The 24,837-nt window shown below is 44.5% G+C and overlaps 1 protein-coding gene across 1 annotated transcript in view; it reads left to right on the top strand.

Annotated features, from left to right (window-relative positions):
* Positions 1-2,184: 2,184 nt before the first annotated feature.
* exoc3l1 (exocyst complex component 3-like 1) overlaps positions 2,185-24,837 on the top strand; it is a 30,631-nt gene continuing 7,978 nt past the window's right edge. Inside the window, exons 1-14 of the mRNA XM_034122206.1 lie at positions 2,185-2,453; positions 8,695-8,870; positions 8,984-9,203; positions 14,858-15,070; positions 16,077-16,276; positions 16,356-16,574; positions 17,256-17,326; positions 17,964-18,081; positions 18,730-18,855; positions 18,989-19,089; positions 19,190-19,306; positions 20,107-20,377; positions 21,015-21,170; positions 22,285-22,418. Of these exons, the coding sequence (XP_033978097.1) occupies positions 2,246-2,453; positions 8,695-8,870; positions 8,984-9,203; positions 14,858-15,070; positions 16,077-16,276; positions 16,356-16,574; positions 17,256-17,326; positions 17,964-18,081; positions 18,730-18,855; positions 18,989-19,089; positions 19,190-19,306; positions 20,107-20,377; positions 21,015-21,170; positions 22,285-22,418 (2,330 nt within the window). The 5' untranslated portion in view covers positions 2,185-2,245. The remainder of the gene's footprint in view (positions 2,454-8,694; positions 8,871-8,983; positions 9,204-14,857; positions 15,071-16,076; positions 16,277-16,355; positions 16,575-17,255; positions 17,327-17,963; positions 18,082-18,729; positions 18,856-18,988; positions 19,090-19,189; positions 19,307-20,106; positions 20,378-21,014; positions 21,171-22,284; positions 22,419-24,837) is intronic.

Consider the following 24,837-nt stretch of genomic DNA (forward strand, 5'->3'; position numbering starts at 1 on the left):
GAGTAAACAGGGCAGCTCTCTAAACACAGTTCCTCTTCAGTGATGAAGGCTGGCGCTGCACTAACAGCTGCACGGGATCAGAGGGTCAGTGACTCTGCTTCTGTTGTCAAGCATCAACAATAGAGCGACAAGTTTACCTTCCTGGTATTAAAGGATTTTTTTCCCTTTTTTTTTTAATAATGTCTTTCTTACATTTTTCAAATACAATACAGAACACAACAGCTGAGACATGACATGACATGACATGACATGACATGACAAGTAAGGTGTGAAAAACTAAAAAATACTGGACAATTTAGGATTTCCCCAACCTTTACCGTTCCAAAAAATTAATAAGATAAGTTATTTTGAACTATATTTGATCAGAATCAGGTAATGTTGTGTTACAAAATAAGCCACAAACGTTTTGGGTTTTCTGATGTTGGTTGGTGATTTTAAAATGTAAATGTAAAAAGAAAACGTTTCATCTGAAATACAACTGAAAATAAGATGCTTTCAAGAGTCTTTGATTTAACAAGAAATGTAAGATGCATCGTCTAAAAACAAGACCCTACACTGCATTGTTACTTCTTAAGTTATTAGGGCTTATATCAACTGTAAAGACATATTCTGACTAGAAATTAGACACATTTTACAGTTTTTGTAGTGTATATAGTATTTCTTTTCAAGTACTTAGAAAAAGCTAGGTTTCAGGAGGAAACCCTCATGATATGAAAGATGACAGTGTGGGTCCAATATAGTCCAAGTAAGGGACCCATACTTGATGGAAAGCATCCACTGAAGAGTGTAGCATACATGTATTTGTTAGGGACACACTCCTTTTAAACACAAAACTAACACACAGTTCTTTCACAATGCCAGAGCAGTAGCGTTGTAGCTTCACACATGACCAGAAACAGTTAATAGATCGCTAGTTGTATGTGTGCGATGTAAGATTATAAACTGAGTAGATTTGGTGTTAAAGAATGTTAACTACAGAAATGTTCAGAACACTGTCTGGCTTGATCATTCTGTCCTGTAGAGTGAACAGTGACTTGAGGAAGCAGTAACAGCCGTGGCCTCCATTAGTTCTTGGCTCCTTGTAATCCCTTATTTTATGACTGCTTGTAGGCTAATGACTTATGCATTATACATTGTTTTCTTCCTGTAACTGTGCTTTATTGGTTTCCCTTTACGAGGTTTTGTGGAACACCATACGTCCACTTACAGTACCTACCCCCCCCCCCCCCCCCCCCCCCCCCCCCCCCCCCCCCCCCCCCCTTTCTGCCACCATCTGCATTGTTTTCCTGGTCCCTTCCCCTGCTATTGACACAATTATAATAACTATTATATTAATACTTTTTAATTTGATACTGTAGACAACACATTTCGCTTCATTATTAGAAAGTGGCATTTTTCTGACAGAAAAATCAAAACACGTCACAACAAATAAATACAATATGGATTTGAGGAATATTGATCGATGTCTTCATGGTTGTTACATGAATCAAAAGTACTGAAGCCTCTGGAACAAATCATTTCGCAACCAGTTACAAATCCATGTAGGTCAATTCTACATCATTTTCTCAATCAGTGAGCTGTAGAGGTGATTGTAGTAGATTTTGTATCCAGGATGTCTATTCCACTTAAGATAAGCTAAGCTAACTGACGACTGGCAGTAACTTCATATTTATTGTGCAGACAAAAAAAACAATGTTGATATCTTATTCTCTGCAATAAAAGTAATTACGATTATTTCTTAAAATGTGGTACTACTCCTTTAAAAAGTATGTATTAAAGCATGCAGTTCATTCTTGACCCCGTAAATTGTTTGTGACAAAACAATTCCAACTGAATTTGCCTCACAAGCTCTATCCAGGTCTTAAAACCGCATCACATCTCAATCAGTGGGTGGAGTTTGCTCAGTTGTCATGGAGATGGATCTGTTGACATGCGAGCTAAGTACTATCATCCAGGATTTATCCATCACAATGTTGTCACCTAACATAGACAGTGTGAGAGCTTTGCAATCTGAGGTAAATATTATTCTCTATGTCATTCTTCAACATGTCCCTGAACACAGCTTACATCCCTATCCCTGCCCCTTTCTCCCCTCAACCTCCCCCCTCCCCACCCTCCAGAATTATTCTCTTCCCTCTCCTCCCCCCTGCTCCCTCCCTTTCCTGCCGGCCTCTCAGCAGAGGATGTGTCTGGGAGAGAGAGTGTGTGTGAGGGAGTAGAGGAAAGCCGTCAGTAGAATGGATATATGCCCTCTCTCCACGCTCTCTCCTCTTCCTCCTCCTTCTTTTCTGTCTCATCTCTGTCCTTCTTCACCCTCCTCTGCCAGCCTTGCCCCCCGGACCCCTTCAGAGCCGGTCTCCGGGGAAACAGAGACTCGTGGGGTGAACGGGCAGCTGAAAACTCAACTCCAATGTCTGCAGGGGATCCGAAGAATGGCCGGGACAAACCAGAAGGTAACTGGATGCACAGACACACACTGTTGACAACATTGACAAGGCCAACACCCACTTCTTATAAAGTGTCTTACTACAGATGAAACAAAGCTGTGCATGGCTACAGTGATTAAATGATTGAACTACTCAACAACTGAATCATTAGGTTTAGAGTGATGCATTTATTCATGGGGCGGCACTTGTGACACCCTTAGTGATGGAGGTTCCTCCCTGAACACAGCGGTTGAGATCACAATAATCAGCTACACACTCTACAAGTTCATCAGTAAGTTTGAACATAACATGTCCTGATGGACTAAATGCAATTTCATACAGTTGTTCAAACAGTATCACTACAAGGTCCATTTAGTCGCTATTCTGGAGCTTTCAGTCTTATCACATGATTTTTATCAGCAAATAAAGCTCAGTTGTCATGAAATTACTTTTATGAAAATGGTGGACTTTAAAGGGACAGTCTAGCATTTTAGCATTGCATTTCAATCAAGTGAAGGTATTTTGCGGGGACTGATAAAAGTTGGCTAATTGGTGTAGCAGAGGACGAGATATCCTAAGGTAACTTTAGTTCCTATATGGGTCAAACCCCCGAAAATATGGATCTGACACTTAGCATATTGCTCAACAGCATCTTTTGCATCTCCATCCTTTGCAGACTGGGCTCTGGTTTCAGACAGAGGGTGAAAACAGGTGCTGCAGCACAAGCAGTATGAGAAAAATATATAGTTTTTTTTAACATTGAAGCATGTGAACATGTCACAGAATACAGAAATGAACCTGAACATTAGCATCATAGGGCCTCTTTCACATATAGAATTGGGTGAGAGCCTCTTTGAAAGACAACATGTATCTGCATAAAAAAAGAATGTATAGCATTGTTGGTGTAGGTCTAGCAGGAGTCCTTTTTGACAGCAGGCCGGCCATCCTACCAGTTTAAATGCTCCACTGTGTACCATCATGAGATGATTGGTTGGTTTCCATACCAACCTGCCATTATAATCAGTGACTCACTGCTGTATTGTCCTCTTGTGTTTTTCACTGTGCTGTTGCAGCAGAGGCTCACCTGACTCATCACTTTCCTGAATGTGGGCTCGATGGTGTGTTGTTTTGCAGAGCTGCTGATGATGAGCACTCAGATTTAATGTTGGAAGGAGATAGCAGTGTCCCGTGACCCCCTGCTAGACAGAGACTGTCCTGTCTGTGTAATCGACACAATCACAGTCAGGAGTAGGGTTGCAAAATTCCGGGAATTTTCAAAGATGGAAACTTTCCACGGGAATTAACGGGAATTTATGGGAATAAACTGGGAATTTTCCAAATTGAAGGTTGGCTCTTCATAGGGAACTTAAATATAGTTGGGGAAAGTATATTTTAGCATAATCTTGACTAAAACAAACAGATGCCATTCAAGTACACTTGAATATCCATGCCATAGCACACTGCTTACTGCATGGCTATTGAGACCACACAAAGGTTCGCAACAGGCTCACAAATGTGAGAGTGGAAAAACTGGTTGGCATTCGGGCAAACCTAAGGCTCTCTGAGCCTGACACAGCCATCCTCAACAAGGCTGGACAGTGACACTGAAGAGGAAGACTCAGGTTGCGTTCGAATACTCCAAAAAAACAGCTCCTAAGTTCTATCCCTATCGTCTATTCCTTGACCTCGGAGTGAAACGTCACGGGGTTAAGGGATAGTGGATAGGAGAATTCAAAAGGATTTAGGAGAAGAGACTGCGGTACTTTAGAGAATCCGACTGCACTTTCACTATCCGACGTGTTTATGATGCGCCAGCAGAGGTCATAAATGTGCGCCTGCTGCTGCTGTGGGGAAACTATGGAAACTACAGTTTTCTATACAGCGGACTACAACATGGATGTTTAATAAGAACGAGGGACTACTGTAAACTCATCTAGAGACTCTGCACCGTGCTCTGATGCTGTTGCTTTATGCTTTATGAACGTGGACAACAGAGAAACATATTCTTCATGACCAAAGTTGGAATTGAAATAAAAAAGGAAAGTGAAACTTATGCTCGTCACCCTCTCCCTCCGGTCCACATTAATACAAATGATCCCAATACGTATGATTGTATGAAAAGATCTTAAAATCAATACAAATGTATTTATTATAAATGTTAGTCCTTAACATCTATCACTGTGTATATCACCATTCAAACATCTTTTAAAAGTTGAACAAACCCCACACAGCTCAGTAAAGACTGCGAAATGTTGACTTTATTTGACAATTTCAGTAAAAACTAACGTTCATATTTCTCTTTTTGATTATAATACTGATGAACGTTCAAAACAAAGCACTTTGGCAACTTACCACATACGTTTTGAAATGCTTAATAAGCACCGTAACTTTCATGATATCATTTCTCGTTCATAATCAGTTGTTTCCGTGAACAGCCGACTGTTGTGTGACGGCAAATGCCGCGGCCGCAAGGCATTGTGGGGCAGCATTTTCTCCTCTCCTTTAGGTTAGGGAGGTCCAGTGGTTCCTAAGCTAAAGGAGGTTATAAAGGAAGTTTGAAACCTCCTTTCCTTTTAATTTAGAGAATTCGAACGGCACTTATCATGGCTGCCACTGAGGGACTTCCGGGTCATTTCACTCCGTTAGGAAGGTTCCTAAGCTAAATGGACTATTCAAATGCAACCTCAGAGTTGGATGTTGATGAGGCCCAGGAAGAGCCCGTTGACTGAAAGGGTTTAGCAAAAATGCAGAGGATTGCTTGAAGGAAGATTTGCATGTTTAATGGGACTTTTTGGAGGGAGAAGGGCTCTTTTCATTTAACATTTTGAATGGGACTTTGTGGGGATTTTTGGATGGGGGGTGCATTTTTGTTCATTTTTTAATGAGTGGGGTTGGGGGGGATGAGTAACATTTAACTCAACATTCCTGTTTTTGTTCTTCAATTAAACAAATAATTGTTCAATAAAATAATTAAAACTTGTTCTGTTCTACTTTAAAAAATAACTTTAAAAAAAAAGAATCTGTTGAAATGTCATGTTTTTTTGTTTAATTTTGCATTGAATATTTCCAAAATTCCCCAGCTTAACTTTCCATGGAAACTTTCCGGAAACTTTCCGCCCCTTTGCAACCCTAGTCAGGAGTGGCTATTCCTACCAAGACCCAAACCTGAACTTTTAGTCATGCCTGCTTAATCAACCACTGATTTAATTATGTTATCTTAACACTTTCATCTAAAATGTTATCACAGTATTTATTTAGCAGTATTCCTAAATTCACAGAATGACTGCTTAATAGATGGGTGCAGCAATGACTCCTGAACCCTGAAATGAGTTTTACCACTTCTGGTTCCCTCGTCTTGATGTCAACGGTGATAAACGTGTTTTTGGTTAGATGCGTGAAATAAGGTCTGTGGTTAGCACAAGCTGAAGAGAATTTAATAAAATAAAATATATCAGTAAATATCCCACTGGTAAATGTCTGAAGCTTCCTTTTTATGTGTCTTAAATATGAACGTGTTAACAGGTGGCTGAATGAGACGACTAAACATCATCCCGCGGAACATTAGCCGACTTTAGCTTAGCGGTGGTGACGTGAAGTCATGTGACCATGATGTAGTTTGTTTATGGCCCAGCGTTAGCTTTTGTAATTCTGGCGATAGCATTTACACTTCAAAATCATAAAGTGGTGTTAATATGTGAAAATTATCCTGCTGAACAAAATGTGTAAGTATCATCAACGTGTATATGCCATAGATATCTTTTATTCTACAATATTCAAAAACCCAATGGAAAAATCCCATTGCTTTTTGTGGAGGGAGCTTTTGCTATGCTAACTTCCAGATCGACCATACATGACGTATGGCACTGAATCTCTTTATTCTGGTGACCTAGCACAGCACATTACTGTCTGCTGAGTCAATACCCAGCACAATATTCAATTAAGATGTGTTTAAATGAGGCATTCTCACATGACTGATGGCTGCACGGCTGCCTGTCTAGCTGACTAAAAGATGAGAAATGAAATAAGGAAAGATGCTCTCCATTAGAGTGCAGATAAATGTTTCACTCAGACTGTTCAGCATATCAAAACTGCTGCTAAGCATGCCCAAAACAGTCTCTTTTTAACAGTGATGGCCTCAGTAGGACAATAACAAACTGTGGAAGCATGGAAGAGCTCGGAGGACATTTCAGGACATTTCGGAGATGTAACAGAATCACTGAGAGATTAAATAATGCAATACATAATCCAGTGGCGAGCCGTGACTTTTATACCTAGGCCCTCTGACCCCCACCCCTTCCCTCGAAAAAAAAAAGAAAGAAAGAAAAGAGTTTAGGCCTACACGTCACAGCGTATACTTCAGCGGAATATCAAAAACAACGGCCCGGGGTGCAAAACGCATCAATGAAACGACCCTCCACCACACAAAACAACATCTGCAAATAACCCAATTTGTGTTCTTTGAAATTGAAAAGGATATTGCATTGTGTTTGTTACTTTCATTGCAGTTGTATGTCTTGAGTGTAATTTGGCATGCTTTTATTTTGAAGGCGAGTTTACGCTGTTGACAGGAAGTTGTTGTTGCTATGGAAACAAGAAAAGCTTCACAGCGGGCGGAACTTAAAAAATAAAACCCACCCATTTAGAGGGAGGATATGATTGGTCAATTGTACTGTCATTTGACATTACTCTCTCAGAGACGGCTAAAGGAGCTTCTTTCATTTAACCCTTCACATTCAAACAGAAACTGAATAGGCAGATTCGAAGGATTTATTTATTTGGAAATGTTATTTTAAATACAATTAAATCAAGTTATTTTGGTAAAACTAATGAAAAATATAACTAACATTTAAAAAAAAAAATATTTTTAAATATTATTTTGTAGAATATCTTAGGCCCTCAGAGAGGGCCTAGAGGGCCCTGACGGCTCGCCACTGACATAATCAGTATTGAGAACTGTCTCACCACACTGGATTATTTGCAGAACATGTCTTGTATGCAAAGCTCCTGTGGTGACAGAAATATTGTTAAACTCAGTTGGCAGATCACCAGGCCAGTGGCAAAAGTCTCAACTTCCTCTTCCTGTGGTTAAGTTTGATATTTTAAAACTATGACATTTTGAAATCCATTTGGTACCAAACTTACCCAATTATGATTGAACATTTTTACCCTCTGAAAACTGTTAAGATGAGTAGGCAAACCTGAAGTGTCAGGTCCCTTATTCAACAGCATCAATAGTCTTGCACCGTACATATAATGCATTTGCTGTGTAAAGTATTCCCTCTGCTCTGCTTCCTGACTTGTTTATTCCATAAAAGCATATTTTGATGTTAGTGCAGGAAACCAAGAGTGGCGTGTACATCATAATGTGAAGGGATCACAAGTTGATTCTCAGGCAGAACCTAAAATCCAATAAAAAGTGAGCCAGCATTTTACAATATTGCATGTTTGCTGAGCTAGGTGTGGTTCTGCTGATCAACTTACAAAAGTGATCTCTGGTTCTCACTGTTTGACTAAACTAAACCAGCTGCTTTCTGGTTCTGCAGATGTATTTTTCCCAAAGTTGTGCCTGTCAACAAACTGGAAAATGCTACCTATGCTAACTATATAACTATGATGATGTGTCAAGCCATCATACTAAATTAAGACGCAAGATGTGTACTAGATTTAGCTTACTAACTGAATATTACGGAAGGAAATGTACTTTGTTAGCCATATTATTAATTGTCTTTCACATTTGTTTACGTCATCTTAGAAAGTACATGGTGAATGCACTCTAATGTAAAAGGCTATAGCTGACCAACATAACAATAATAAGAAAAATCCTCTAATCCCTTTTTTTTTTTATTCAGTTATTGTAATATTACATTTCCTAGTGGTTCTTTACTAAAATTAAAGAATTGTAAATGTAATAAAAATTACAGGAATCTGAACATTTCTGTCCTGGGCAAATCACAGTGGTAGTAAGTAAAAAGGCACTGGCAGACAAAACATATGTCAACTGAAAATGTACATTATAATACAATCCAAAAATTAGGGTTTTAAAAGAGTACTGCCCCATTTTAGCTTTGCATTCCAACACCAAGGATCAGAATGGATGCAGCAGAACCAGATGTTGTCTTTTTCATTCCACATATTTTGATTTTCCTTGTGAAAATCTGGCGCTTGGTTGGAGATTTAGGTGTGTTAGTATCGTCTAAATGAGCATGGAGACACTAGCTGCTACATATAGTTATAACAATAATGTTATTGTTCCCTGGTGTTCTGTCAGATTCGCTGCAGGTGGCTCAGATATGGCCGGAGGTGGAGCGGGCCGAGTGCCTGGCCCGGGGGGCTGCCCTGAAGTGGGCTTCAGGTGTGTTCTGTCGGCCGGAGCATCTGGAGCGGCTGAGCCAGTACAGGAAGAGAGAGAGTCAGAGGACTGCCTCCATACACACCAGACTCAAGGTGACACCACAGACATCACAATATGGACCCCAAATGGTTGCACTTAGAAATGGTTGCTGTTAGTCAGTCAGAGGGGATCAATAGTAACCACTGTGCTGCTGCTTTCCTTCCAGTCCATGGTGCAGTCGTACCTGGAGGGGGTGGGCTGGGGTCTGGAGCAGCTCCGGGGGGCCCGGGGGGAGCTGAAGGAGGTGTCGCAGGCTCTGAAGAGAGCAGGACTGGAGTCTGATGGAAACACAGCAGGGGTAAAGTCTCTGGAGAGGATGAGAGAGGTTTCTGTCAGCCACCGTCAGCTCCTCGCTGCTGTCAGCAACCTGCCACGACTATACTCTGGTGAGAGGGCCGAACACTCATTCATTCATAATGATTTCTGTTTCTGATTATAGCATAGAGCGACCAAACTGTGCGTTAGATGGATCAAATTCAAGTACACTGGCAATGAATGAAAACCAGAAGGTATGGGTCCTCTTGGATAATGTCTCCAATGCTGGTCAGTCACAGGAGGAGCTTCAGTTAAGACTATATTCACCAGATTGACCACAGAGCATCAGACTGTTTAACTCAAAAGACTGGCATTGGACTTCACCATCAGCAGCCAAACCCTTCAAAAATGTGCAATTTAGCATTTATATCTTATTAATACCAATACATCACTGTATGCATATATATTTATTACAATGTGCATTTTTACTTTAACTTCTCATATTAAAAAAGTATATTTATCTTTTTAGTCTAACTTCTTATGTTTATATCAACCTTTCTATTTTATTTTATTTATTTTATTGTATATTTTTATTGCACATTTTTACTTTAACTTATAGTTTATTTTATTTTTGTATTTTATTTAAAAAAACATTTAATTCTAAAATGGAGAACATGTCACAAAACGGTGGCTTACATAGTGTAACCCTGGTTATATAAACACAGGCGGAGCCCTCTACTGGACTCTATGGGTACTACCCTTAACCATGCTATGCGAGCATTCACATACTGAGTTGCATAAACGTAGCCGGCCAATCAGGGCGAGCCTACCTGAATGCGTGCGCAGGCACACAGTATATAAGGCGGCCACGCCTCTTGATCCTGTTATCCTACACCATCTTCAGCGAGCGGCATAGGAAAGACAGGGCCCCTAGGTAGAGGGCTCCGCCTGTGCTTATCTAACCAGGGTTACAATATGTAACCCACCGTTATATTTCACACAGGCTCCGCCCTCTACTGGACTCTATGGGTACAGTGGGTGGAGCCCTGATGGATAAACGCCCTGTCGTTCAACAACATCGAGCCATCACACTGCCTCTGACCGGCTTTTGGTCCCCACACGCTTACCTCGTGTTGAGTGTGCATGAAAAATAGTGAGGAAGGCGAGGAGCGTCCTCCAATCCTGTATGGGGTTTACAGCATACTACGTTTCCCGGGTCCCTAAGGCGCATGGGAAAACATAAGCGCACTATGTCCCGGGGGGGGGTCAGATGCCTACTGACCCACAGCCCCCCTCCTCTCACCAGTCGTGTGTTGCCCCAGCAAGCACCGAGGATGAGAAGGAGTCAGACATGTCCAAGAGATAAGACCTTATGAAGGGGCCTGGCGTAGACCAAGACGCCGCCATGCATATGTCCTCCACACTCACGCCGTTGAACAAGGCTGTTGACACGGCCATACCCCGTGTAGAGTGTGCACGGACCCCAGTGGGGAAGGCCCTCCCCGTCTGTCCGTAGGCATGTGAGATGCACTCGCAGAGCCATCCTGTCAGGCGCTTCTTGGACAGAGCTTTACCGGCCACACCCCCCCCCCCACAAAGCACACAAACAGCTGTTCGGTGCGCCTAATGGAAGCCGTGCGCTCTACATAACATGCCAGCGCACGCACCGGGCAGGGGAGGTGTAATTTAGCCTCCCTTGCCCCAATAAGGGGTGGAAGACTAAAGCCGTTCAACTGTATAACCCTTGACCTGAACGAACTCCCTAGGTTTTTGGGAACAAAGGAGGGGTTCGGTCTGAGTGTCGCCCGCTACGGTCACCCCGGATCAAAAGGCAACTCGGGTGTACCGACAGAGCGGTCAGCTCGGACACTCTTTTGGCTGAAGTCAAGGCAAGCAGCATAGCTGCTTTCAATGACAGAGCCTTCAGGGAGGAGCGCTCCAGAGGCTCAAATGGTTCTGTGACCAGAGCCTCGAGCACCAACGGCAGGTCCCACTGCGGGGAGGAGGTGACCGCGCCATAAGCGGCTGACTGAAGGCTGACCTGCCGCCAAATCCCTCATGGCAGGATGAAATGGCTGCTGTATACACTTTAATTGTGGAATAAGCAAGCCCCCTGTCCACCAGTAACTGTAAGTAGGACAGAATATAGCCCAGCGTACAAGACATAGGCTCTAGACTCCTTTCTTCACACCATCGCTGGAATCCCAACCACTTTGGCCTGTAACAGGCTGTGTTGGATTCTGCTCTTGCTGCTTGGATAGTCTGAATAACCTCGTCAGACAATCCCCCCTGTCTCAGCCTGTCCCTCTCAGGAACCAAGCCTGGAGAGGTTGGCCCAGAGTGGGTAACACCCCCATTGTACCTGCTTCCTGAGACAGTGCTCCCCAGACCTGAGGCACCGCCCAAGGCTCGCCCACCATTATCTGTGTCACCTCTGCATACCATGGCGCCGAACGCCGACCTGGGGCCACTAGGATGACTGACAGATGTTCCCATCTCACCCTCTCCAGGAGGGGGAGAATGAGACGCAGCGGTGGAAAGGAGTAGAGCAGCTTTCTTGGCCATGGCTCGTGTGCAAACGCGTCCACCCCCAAGGGTGGATTGTCCCGCCGAGCCATGGAGAACCACAGGGCACAGTGGCTGTTGCGCCGGTTGGAGAACAGGTCCACCTCCGCTCTCCCGAACTGGGCGTGAACACCGTGATGTAGGAGGTCACTCGCCCCAGTGGAGTTCCCCTCCGCAGAGGTTTTGGGGACCCCCAGTATCGGAGGTTGCCATCCACTGAGGGGGGGATGGTCACCAGAAGTCATTTGTGCCTCTTGGGATCTAAACGAAGACCGGCAAACCACCTCTGCAGGCGACACATATGCAGTAATCCCAGTGGTACCACGGAGTGCGCAGCCGCCATCAGACCCAGAGTCTGCATAATGGTCAAAGCTGACACTGTCGCCCCCTGTCGCAGTCTGCAAACTGCCCGAAGCAGGGATGCCTGTCTGCTCTCTGACAGGGTGGCCCGTAGTCTGCCTGCATCAAGCAGAACCCCCAGATACTGCACCTGCTGGTGAGGTATGGGGCTGCTCTTCTTCCAATTGACCACAATCCACTTGGATCAATTGGGCTGTGTTTGCCCCTTCCCTGGACCTGGCCATGACTATGAGGTCGTAAAAGAAAACCCTCATGCCATGGTCGCGAAGCGGCTGAAGCGCTGTGGTCACACATTTGCTGAACGTGCGTGGGGATAGGGAGTAGCCTAACGGTAGTCTGTTGTACTCGTAGGCTACGGTGAAATGCATCAATCGGAGCTATTACACTAGGCGAGGTGTGTTTTCTGAACAACACGCCGGCCATAATGTCCCTGCACCCGCATAGCGCTTTGACAGCACTTCCTGCGGTTTATCACACTCACATGCGCGCCCACTGGCTGCCTCCTTTACTGGAGTTACAACTGGGGCGGCGAGTGGGGAATTATGTCTCATAATGGGTGCCCAATTAACCTTGTATGAAACGGACATTATGGGGAAATGTGGAATTGTGGAGAGAGATGACTCTTACTCTGGGATAAATGCAATCGCTTTGATCGAATGCATTTTTCACACACACATCACTCTAGAACTAGGGTTACAATACGTAACCTGAATGGAGGAGGGACGCTGCAAAACTGGAGTGAGTAACCCAGTCTCAGTGTCCTGTCCATCCACTCTGTCAATACACAGCTGAGCTTCCATTCCCCATAAAACTGTGTTAGGGGACATGCAAGCAGCTGTGGAGCCGCAGCTAAGAAGCTGTAGTACTCTCTGGTGGCCCACTCCGCTGCCAAACCTTCCATAAAAGGAAGTTTGGCCCATGGGGGTCTGACACAGAAAGGGCCGATTTTCTTCTGAGGTCCTTGAACTCACCGTCATAATGCCTTCTCTTTGAAACGGACATTATGGGGAAATGTGGAATTGTGGAGAGGGATGACTCTTACTCTGGGATAAATGCAATCATTTTCACTGAATGCATTTCTCACACACACATCTCTCTAGAACTAGGGTTACAATACGTAACCCACCGTTCTTCTACGGAGGTCCTTGAACGCACCGCGGCCACTCTCACGGGGCCGCGCGCCTTCGTATTAACGCTGTGTGTTCACATTCAACGGTGAAACGCATTAATCGGAGCTATTATACCAGGCAAGGTGTGTTTTTCTGACAACAGCACGCCGGCAATATCGTCTCTTGAACCCGCACAGTGCTTTAACAGCACTTTCTGCGGTTTATTTCCCTCACGTGCGCGCGCCCGCCTGCTGCTTCCTTTACTGGAGTTACGCAGCGTCCACACGGCGGCGTGCGTTGAAGCTTGCCGGCGGGAGTGTCTGAAGCTCGACCAACAACCAATCACATGAATCTCCCGCCCCGGACACACAAGCACGCGGTTTGATTGGCTAGAGCTTGTACTGGCAAATGATTTGATTGGCTGACGCTTCCGCCGAAGCTTCAAAAGTTGAACATTGCTTAACTTTTGAAGCGAGCACTGCGAGCAAAGCGAAGCAACGCTCCCACAATGCAGTTCAGCAAAGCGTGACGTCACCCCATTCAAAGTGAATGGGCAGAAGTGTTGAAGCTTCAACGCACGCCGCCGTGTGGACGGGACGTTACAGCCGGGCGGCAAGTGTGGGACAGTGTTCTGCCCTCTGAGGATGAGCAAGAAGCAGCATACGCCAAGCTGCGACTACTCCTCACCCACGTGACCAAGGAAATCGATCCAAAGAGCCCTTCCGTAGACCCGGGGGCTCCCAGTCTTCACAGTCTTTTTTTGGAAAGTGCCATGCGGCGTGATCCCCCAGGGACATCACATGGCAAGCAGCGGCGGCCACACCATGGACCAAGCTATTAATTTGGCCGATGCTTTGGCCAAATAATCGCTCTGATCCGGTGAGGTGGGGGCGAGACGCCCAACACACCCTTGTTTATTTGCAGCCGCCCTGTCACACGGCAGCGGGGCAGAGGTTCTCTGCCCAGCCTGCTGCCTGCTGGGAGCAGATGGGCTGCCACGCTCAGCCGCCATGGCCATGGCCATGACGGAAGTGCCCGACAAAGAGAAGTCCTCGTCATCCTCCTCCCCGGCAAACGAAGCCATCCGCCCCGCTGGAATGGCGAACGTGAATGGCGAACGTGAATGGCGAACGTGAATGGCTACGCCTCGGCCATATTCTGGTCCCCCAAACACTTGAAGCAGAGGTGGTGGGGATCGCGCTATTAAGTCAGGGCACGAAGGACCGGCCCGGGTCTCTAGAAGTGGCGACTCCATGAAGGTATGATAACTTCTTTCTTCTTCTTTCAAACGTTTTTACTTTCTCTACATCAGTTGTTGCTCGCTCGCTGAAGAGAAAAAGGATAACAGGATCAGATTATATACTGTGTGCCTGCGGGCGCATTCAGGTAGGCTCGCCCTGATTGGCCGGCTACGTTTATGCAACTCAGTATGTGAATGCTCGCATAGCATGGTTAAGGGTAGTACCCATAGAGTCCAGTAGAGGGTGGAGCCTGTGTGAAATATAACCATATTCCCCCCGGGATAAACTAAGTATTCTGATTCTGAAATATAATGCAGCTCATTGCCCCAACCGTACAATTAACACAGATTTTGTAAAGCTATTCATTGTATTTTGTTTTATTTATAATAACTTTTTTAGCTGGAGAAATTAGTATGCATTGTGTTTAACAGCAGAAAGCAGCAGCACCAGCTGTTGACAGTTTTCTAAATTAAAGTCCTCCCTCCTTCCACCCTCCCTTGCCCTCTGCAGTGCGCAGCATGGTGATGGAGACGGAGCGTCTGGTGGAGTCCCGGCGGCTCCTGGAGGCCCACGCCCGGCTGATGGATCTGGAGCGCTGGCAGGACGACATCTTGTGGCAGCTGTATGGGGCTGCTGGGCCGGCAGGAAGTGCCCTCAGCCCAGAGGAGCAGGAGCTGGTGGGCAGATACTTCTCTGGAGTCGGGCAGCTGGTGGACGCCCTGGGTACGAGAGCATATAAGCAGCATACAGAACGTTTACGCAGTCATTTCAGTTTAATTAATTATATGTATCATAAGCAAACATAAACATGTATGGCATCTATATTTGTTGTAGTTTAGTGCCCCATATTTTTGTATCGAATTAAACATTTATAAATAACTATAATCTCCTTATTCTAACAGGATTTTTTTTAGGTATTGAAGTATTGAAATGTAATACCGTAACATAAAACCTCCTTCTTCATTTGACTGATTGTGTTTGGACTATATTACATTTATTTGTATTAAGTAAGTGTGTCTTATTTTGCTAGATGTATAAGGAAATGTATAAAATAAATTATAATTTCTTTAAGGTAAAGAAAGGTATTTTTGTTCACTTGGGGGCAGCAGAACAAGAGCATGACACATCATGGACATACTGTATATTCCCCCTTAATGAGCAAGTCGTTTCAGAGAGATTGTTCCCAGTTTACTCAACCCCTAGTCATGTAATAACATCACCGTTTATTTAAAGTCATGATTTTGCCCCTCACAAACTCCAGCTACAGTACTTGCCTACTTATAGTTTTTTTGTTGCTAAAAGCCATCCTCATTTGCAGCCGTTTGGGGGCAGAAACACCAAAACAAAGAGTTCAAAGAGGCTAAAAATCTATTCACAGCTGAGATGGACTGCACATTTTGGTTCCGTTTCTCTGTAGGTTTGTAACTACAAATGACACCCCATCTATCACAATACACATGGTTCATGTAAATCATGTATATATGGTGCAGCATTAAAACGTCTCAGGGAGGACAGTATTTGTCCTGAAATGTCCTGTATTAAAGATCATGTGATGTTCTGTTTGCATCAGTCAAATGAAAACTTAAAGTACATTAAATGAATAATCTAACTGACAATGATACACTTAAAAAGTTGATGTGTTTAGCTTAGATATTGGATATTTGCATCATTAATGAAAAGGTAGGTAAAAAATCCAACATGTCTCTCTTCTTAACCGCCCTGTGTGCAGGTAAGGAGCTGTGGGCGGTGGTGAGCAGCGCTCTGGCTCTGGCCCGACAGAACCCAACACCATTCGTATCAGCGGTGAGGATTGTGGAGCGGGAGGAGGCCCTGGACCGAGCTCTACTGGAGGAGAGAGGGGGGGCCAAAGGCCACTCCAGGCCCCTGCCCCCCGGACGACCCCGCTGCTGGAGAGCCAGCTTCTTCCAGGTCAGAATCCAACACAACACCTCACCTTTAATCATTACCTCTTTCACATTTCTGCTGTGTCTTACATTTCCCCCGTCAGGTGCTGGAGGAGGCGGTCTCTGCCAGGTTCCGCAGTGTCTCCTACCTGCACACGCGGGGCCCCGGGCTCGCAGGCCACCTGTCGGCTCTCCAACACGGCATCATGGCTGACCTGGCCACAGTGCGCCACCTGCTAGAGCACTGTGTCCCCCCACACTACCAGCTCACAGCAGCCTACCTGAGGGCCAGCCACCACTGCCTACATGCTCACCTGGCACAGGTCAGTCACACAGAAACAAAACAATAATACATTATCTCTTCATTATCTCGAAAAGTTAAAGGGACTAATATTATCTCTGTAAGTCTGTGAGTTCAGCGTGCATGTACATGTGTCTCTCTTTCCAAAACTAATCTTGCATTTTACATGAATCCACAATATGTTTAGTCAACATTAACCGGCCTGTAGGGGCCACAAGTGATCAAAGTAAAAGCAAAAGACATTTATTTGCCACAGCTTGGCTTAAACATCTCTCACTTACTCTGTTACCAACTTTATGACCCACTAAAATAAGGCAAGATACAAGATGAATAAATCACGGTGTTGAGCTTCTTTGTAACCATCTTGACTGTGAGGGAGCCAGAAGGGAACATTGAGTGAGATTCAACTCTTCTTTGTTTGTGAGGGGAGAGGGACACCCATCTACAGTTTTCTACTGAGTGACTTTTTCTAACATCGTTTTCTGCTATACATGATTATTTAAGGTTCTAAATCTTAACTTTTCATATAATATAGTTAGAGGCATGAGACTTTATACAACGTTTTTTTTAAATTATTCAATAAACTGTTCTTATTAATATTTTTTATATCAGCTAATTTCCCTTTGGCAATCACCAGCTGGAGTTTGTAGATGAATCATCATTTTTACAACTATTTCCAAACTAAGTGATACTTGTGGCCTAGGTTAGCAGCTGGGACCTGGAGAGTGGAGAAATCTTCGCCGTGCTAAACTGGGTGCTACACACCTACAACAGGTGAGAGGCAGGACCTGCACACAGTTTCATATTCTGTATTATATTCTTTGTTTTCTGTCTGTGTGGGGTTCTTTTAGCTCTAAATCTATCCACATTTCCCCTAATTACCATTTAATAGAGCAGAAAAGAACCCAAATAATGTCATTAATCACTTTCATCAGTTGTGAATTGTAAATCCCAGCTTTCATAATATAGTTCAGGGGTACATTAGTCTAAATCAGTGATCCCCAATACACAAGCTGAACCCCAGAAGGTCTTGCAAAATGATAAACCAGAAAGAAAGAAAGACGGAAAACCAATTCTGTGTTACATAAGTTATTTACTTTTTCACTTCTCTTGAATATTTGCTCTGTTCTTTGCACCTGTTCAGACTACTTTAAAAGGGAACATCTATTTGAGCTGCTTCTAGGTTGACCACATATGTAACCGATGAGCAGTGAGAGTGTTTGGCTCTAAAGAGTCATGAAGACCTCCACCACATTGTGCTGCCCAAATAAAAAGTTGATTATCGCGCCATGATAACAATTTTTTATTCCACTTTCATACAGTAAACAAAATGTTTGTTTTGGCTGCAAATGAACCTGTTGAATATCGTTTAAAATGAAATACTCAGAGTCTGAAGGTCTTGATTTGGCAGCCCAGACATGATGGGTCAGCCGGAGCTGGAGGCTGAGATGGAGAAGGTGGAACTGGGACCCCTGATCTCCACCGAGGGACTGGAGCAGCTGCAGAACAAATACGTGCAGAGTGTTCGGGTGAGTCCACCATAAACACTTGTTTAAACCTGTAGCTTAAGTAAGTTCAGCACGCAGGTTTAGAGTTTTCAAGGTCCCCTGTTGTACTCCTTTTCAACAATATATTACAGGTCTCAGATATATACAGAACATGTGTCTGAAGTGTTTGGCTGAAACACCAAACAGATCATTGTAGCATCCCATAAACCCCTCTGTTTCAGCCCTATTCCAAAAGTGCTGATTCTGTGTCTGTAGCTTTGAATGCTAATGAACTGCTGCTGGCAACGCCCCTGTGATTGTTTTTTAAAAAAAAAACACATAATGGTGCTCTAGGAGGAGATTCAGGTGATAAGGTGGGGGGGGGGGGGTTACCTTGGTTGGTGATTGGCTAATGGTCGACACATATTTATGTATAAAAGACATGAACAAGTGGATTTTGCATAGTAGGTGACCTTTAAAGACGTTACACAGTAACACGACCACACATTTTATGCTGGTCATCCATCATCAACATTTAGTAAAAGGACATCAGTTATCTTTTTGAAAGGTACGTGCTGAGTACCCTGAGATAGAAAGTAGGTAGTAGCCACATACAGAAAGTAATGACGGAGAAATCCACGAGATCTGTGTAGTTATACAATGTGTGTGTCCATGCTGTTGTTCTTACAGAAGAGTGTGTCAGAGTGGATGCACAAAGCTCTGCAGGTGGAGCTGCAGGACTGGCAGAGAGACCAGGAGCCGGACACAGACCATGAAGGCTTCTACCTCACCAGCCTGCCCACCATCATCACACAGGTACACAGGCCATACACAAACACTACACTAAAAACACATACCAATTTGGTGCAGTGGCCCTGTAGATGTATCCAGTCATTTGTCATACAATGATGTGTATTTGGTGCAGATTTGTTTGTTTTGTGTTTGGTAGATGCTGGAGGACAACGCCCGGGTGGCTCTGATGATCGGGAAGTCTCTCAGAGATCAGATGATTCAGATGGGCCTGTATGAGATGGAGAACCTCCTCAATAGGTGTGAAATATTTTATATAATGTGCCTAATTTTGATTCAGTATATCAAGCAGGCATGTGTTACCTTCACCCTTTCATTCACCTCCATCCTAACAAATCAGGTTTCGAGAAGCTCTGGTGGAGTTTGGGAAGGAGCATCGCAGGGATCCAAGCAAAGACAAAAACAAGTTCTACCTCCACTACCTGCTGGCCTCCATCAGCAACTGCATCATCCTCAAGTGAGATTATAGATGATGGGTGCTACTCATGTTCTTCTACTCGAGACGTATTTAGCCTGTTGTCCTTCCAGAACAACTTCTATGGCATGAGCTACAAACATCACATGCATTGTGAAGGAGTGGGAGCAGCATGCTACTATTTTTTACTCAACCTATTAAAAAGAGCTTTTCTTTTAATCAGCTAAAATTCGTTTGCAGGTGTTCATACAAGTTATTGGGTAGTTGGTGAACACGTTCAACACGACAGCTCCAATGACCTGCCATTCCACATCAACACATTACGATAAGTGGCAAACATATGTTCTCATATATTTTCTGAGACAAACATAACAAGAAAAACAGCAATGGACAATGCTTATGCATAAAAAAATAATAACAGTAGTAGGGGCGGGGGAGGGATTACACTGTTAATTTATTTTATGCATGTATTGCTACAGTATATAACATGTTGTGTAACCATAGAAACACTTTCTTACAGCATGGTCTTACATCAGCGCATCTATTCCGAAATAAAAATGTAATTTCATCAGTATCTTTCCTTATGGATGCTCACAATATTAGCCTCAGTGGTCAATATTGATATCCAGAGTGAATATTATGGGTCCAATAATGTGTTTTTTATATTACAAAGTGATGATTAGATTGAGGAATGAGATATTGTAACCGTAACTTGTTTTCTCTCCTCTCAAGATATGACAGGGCCTGCCTCCTGCAGCTTCTTCAAAAACCTAAATGAAATGAAAATAAATAACGAATCCAGACCTTAATGATACCCTGTCTGTCCCCTGTGTTCTCCACAGGAAGTCCACAGTGAGCTTGCAGCAGCAGCAGTCGTCCCGGTCTGCAGGACAGTTCTCTCGGACCCCCCCCAACCCCCTGGCCGCTCTGGACCGGGCGGTGCGGCGGGCCTGTCGCCTGGTGATGGATCAGCTGCTGCTGGCTCTGCAGCCCCTCCTCCCCGGCCTGATGACCCGACCCTGGCTGGTCCAGGGAGACCCCACCCCCAAACTCTGCAGCGTCCTGGAGCTTCACTTGGAGCTGTACGGCCATGTGCGGCCCCCCTGCAGAGAGGTCCCAGCTTTACTCACACTTGTGTTTTAGCTATAAAGACAATTATCACTGGTACATCTGCTGTGGACCATTTATGTTTTATAAAACCCAGTGTTTAGAGCTTAAGAATTGTGGGTCTTCACACATTAAACTCTAAATACATTAGAGTATAGAATGCATGTTTTTTTGCTCAAAATTGTTGAGTGCATGAAAGAACACGGTTTTAGCCTTTAGGGTCTCACCTTCAGCAGTCGATCAATATTTTGTGTGGATGTTCAATCTTTTTATAACTCTAAAAACACTTTGGACAGCATAATATTTGTGTGTAGATGTAGAAGACGTGTCCTTTGTCCATACTGAATCTCTCTGTGTGTGTGTGTGTGTGTGTGTGTGTGTGTGTGTGTGTGTGTGTGTGTGTGTGTGTGTGTGTGTGTGTGTGTGTGTGTGTGTGTGTGTGTGTGTGTGTGTGTGTGTGTGTGTGTGTGTGTGTGTGTGTGTGTGTGTGTGTGTGTGTGTGTGTGTGTGTGTGTGTGTGTGTGTGTGTGTGTGTGTGTGTGTGTGTGTGTGTGTGTGTGTGTGTGTGTGTGTGTGTGTGTGTGTGTGTGTGTGTGTGTGTGTGTGTGTGTGTGTGTGTGTGTGTGTGTGTGTGTGTGTGTAGCGCCTGCAGGAGGAGGCTCAGTGGCTGCTGGTGGTGGAGTACGTGCGGGCTCTGATGCAGAAGAAGCTGGTGTGTCGCGGCGCTGAGGAGAGGAGGCAGCTGGCCCAGCAGGTGGTGCAGGACAGCCAGCAGTTCAGAGAGATCCTCCACGGCCTGGTGAGGGGAAACACTCTCTAATGCACTCTATTTGATTTACATGCTGTTAACAGATTTTGTATGAAGGGTTTCTCAAAGGCTGGTTTTATAGCAAAATGATGACGAGAGTAGATTACACACTTTCTTTATGCTGCTGTAGTTTTAGAAGTTTTATCACCAAATGGAAAAGTGCCATATCGAAATCGCAGTAAGCCAAATATTTGTTCAAAGCAAAATATCTGAAACAATCTGAATAAAGTATTGTGGTGCTGCAGAGAAGTCCCAGACTTCAAGTTTAAACCTAAGTATAAGTAAAACATTTATATCAATAATATAATATAATATAATATATCATCCTTTCTCTGCCACTACCTGCTTTGGTGTCTGCACTGTAGTGACACCTGTTTCATCGACAATATAAATCATGTTTGGAGGGAATTGATGCCATTAAAACAAATCAGAATAAACCAAACAGCCCTAAATATATATCCTGGTAAATATAGCTGGTTACACATCTACCCAGGGTTGATCTGTCAATATTTCTGTCTTTTGCCACTGCTCTGAGGGATTTTCCACCCTCGCCATCAGTGGCTCTCTCCATCTCCTCAGTCTTTCTCTTGGCGTGATGGCTTTACTACAATGTTTAAAACATAAAAAACAAATCAGTTGTGTAGAACTGCTTTGAAATACAATTTTATACTACAGAGACTTAACTTAACTTCAGTGCCTCATGGGGGGTTCAGTTAAGGACTTTGCACAGCATGTGGCTCACTGTCTATCTTAATCCTTCATGCTAGTCTTTAGCTAAATGATTTACGCGGTTTTACACCTTGCTAAATAACCAACATGTATGATACATATTTTCAGACCTGGATATATTTGTTTTGAAGATTCAGTAATTAAACCTGACATGTGGAAAATGTACTTTGACAAGCAAAACATGGTTTATTGTGAAACAAACACATTTACCACTTTAACATGTGCTTCTCTCCATCACAGACCAATATAAATGATGGGTGCTTCCTGAATGTATGGTCACATGACAACAAATGTGTACAGTTCCCTAGATACAGGAGGGGGGTCATCTTACCACACTCTCCCCTACCATATCACTCATATGTGTGTCTGTGTGTAGGAAGGAGAAGGGTCAGTACCTGAAGTGAACCCTCTGGCCTTACTGCCCGTCCTGGCTGACTTCATCAGACTGAAAGACCCCAACATGCTGACTCTGGAGGTCTCTGGACTGGCAGCCAAATACCCCGACATCAGGTAACCTGACCGCCCCTGATTTATCAACCTGGTCTCACCAGAATGCGTGACTCCACCACGACTCCTTAACACCGCAGTGCATGGTGGAGTCACGAACTTTGCTACATTTACGTGTCTGCACCACGCAAACAACCCCAATGTAAAGTGAATGAGGCTCCTTTGTCGTGGTGCACACACGCATTTCTACAACGTCCCGCAGTGAGCTTTTATTCTATAAAACGTTTTTAAAATCTACTTTATAGCTTGTAGTAACTCACGGGAGGCTTCTTTTATTTTATTTGTATTCATAATAATTTTTATTTTTCGTCAGAATGTATTATGGTGCATTATTCACCAATGTTTGTTCTCAAAAAACAGTGCATTGTGTGTAATACAACTGTGATTTTTATTAAATGAGTTAGTTTTTAAGGAAGGCCAGAGCTTCAGCTGTGTCAAATAGATTGTTCCCTTTAGTTAACGTTATTTAAAAGATAATTATATTCCGATTTGATCATGTCTCCTTTATTGTATTACGGACCCAAAGAGCAATGTGAGCGTCCATTCCCATTGGATAACGGAGGATTTTACACCCGGAAGTAAGTATTCTCCTTACTGTCGATTGATTTTATTTACAGTGATATCTGCACTATTCATCGACTCAAAAACACCAGATTATCCTTGTTAATTACACAACATTGATTGGTTTAAATTGTGTAGAATGCTTTTGTATTTACCCCTTTCGATTCGGAGAAACAAATATTTGTTCTGAGTGTTTGGATGGCAGAAGACACTACACTACCCAGAATCCTCAGCTATGGGACTACACCATGTGCTTAGAACGTGTCCTACCCCCCCCCCCTCACAGGCTCCTCCAACAGTGCAACACAATAAAACAGATACACAGAAAAAATAGTGCAGTAAATACAAAAAGAAAAATAGTAAAATAGTAAAAAGTGAAATAGTGCAATAAGAGTCGATAGTTACGTATGTAACTACGGTTCTATGAATACTGGATGACCGCCAGAGGCGGTGCTTTAGCACTGGATATCTTCTGTCTCGCGCATGCGTAGGTCGAATATTTATATCAACAAAGTCACGTGTGACCCCGTATGACACCGGAAGGTATAAGTTCCGGTGCTGTCAACGGGCTCAGTCCTATGGAATCTTCTCGCAGAAACACGAAATTCCGAGTGACCAAGAACTCTGGCGGTCATCCAGTATTCATAGAACCGTAGTTACATACGTAACTATCGTTCTATTTCATACTTACTGACCGCCAGAGGCGGTGCTTTAGCACTGGATGACCTATATCAACAGAGTCACGAGGAAGTCTGAATACTCACCTATAAGGATGGCCTAGACGGACTCTGCAGGAGGACCACACCCAGCGGGTGAGGGGCGGCAACATTCACCCTGTAATATCTGGCGAATGTGCTCGGAGATGCCCATGTGGCCGCAGCACATATGTCCTCCAGGGGCACACCTCTCCAGGTCGCCCATGATGTGGAGACACTCCTGGTAGGGTGGCACTTTACTCTAGGTGGCAAGGGACAGTCATTCGCCTTGTATGCCTGGGCAATGACGTCCACGATCCAGTGGGACAAGCGCTGTTTTGAGAGCGCACAGCCCCTTCTAGGACCACCGTAACACAAAAAGAGCTGCTCAGACTGACGCATGTCAGCGGTAGCCTGGACATAAGCTCTAAGGGCCCGCACCGGGCATAGGAGTCTCGACCTCTCTTCCCCCTCTCCTGATGGGGGGTCAAACCGTGCCAGCTGGATAGGCCGATTAAAATGAGAGCGTGCCAGCACCTTAGGGAGGAACGCTGTGTTCGGCCATAAGGTGACACCTGAGCCATCTGAGTTCCACCTCAGACACGAGCTGTTCACAGACAAGGCCTGAAGCTCGCTTACACGTTTTGCTGAGGTGATGGCAAGAAGGAAAGCAGTCTTGACTGAGAGCCACCTCAGTTCTGCCTGTAACAAGGGTTCAAAGGGAGGCGAGCATAGGGCATCCAGCACCAAGGGCAGATCCCATGTAGGGGCCCTTGGGATGTTCGGGGGGCGAAGCCTCAGTGCTCCCCTTAAAAAGAGGGATACCAGCCTATGGCTCCCCACTGTGCTGTTGTCAACCCTTGAGTGTTGAGCTGATATAGCAGCCACATACACTCTGACGGTAGCGGGACACCGGCCGTCGTCCAGGAGGGACTGCAGGAACTCAAGGATAGTAGGCACCGAGCAATGTACTGGGTCCTCATTCCGCCCTTGGCACCAGTTAGAGAACAGTTTCCACCTGTTCTCGTACTGCTTACGAGTAGATGGTGCCCTAGCATTGAGGATAGTCCTCCTGACAGGCTCTACGCAGTCGCTCAGCAGTGGGTCGGGCCCTCCAGTGGCCAGACCCACAGCTGGAGGCGGCCGGGGTCGGGGTGCCATATCCG

Source organism: Trematomus bernacchii, unplaced genomic scaffold (genome assembly GCF_902827165.1).
Source record: "Trematomus bernacchii unplaced genomic scaffold, fTreBer1.1, whole genome shotgun sequence".
Lineage (NCBI taxonomy): Eukaryota > Metazoa > Chordata > Actinopteri > Perciformes > Nototheniidae > Trematomus > Trematomus bernacchii.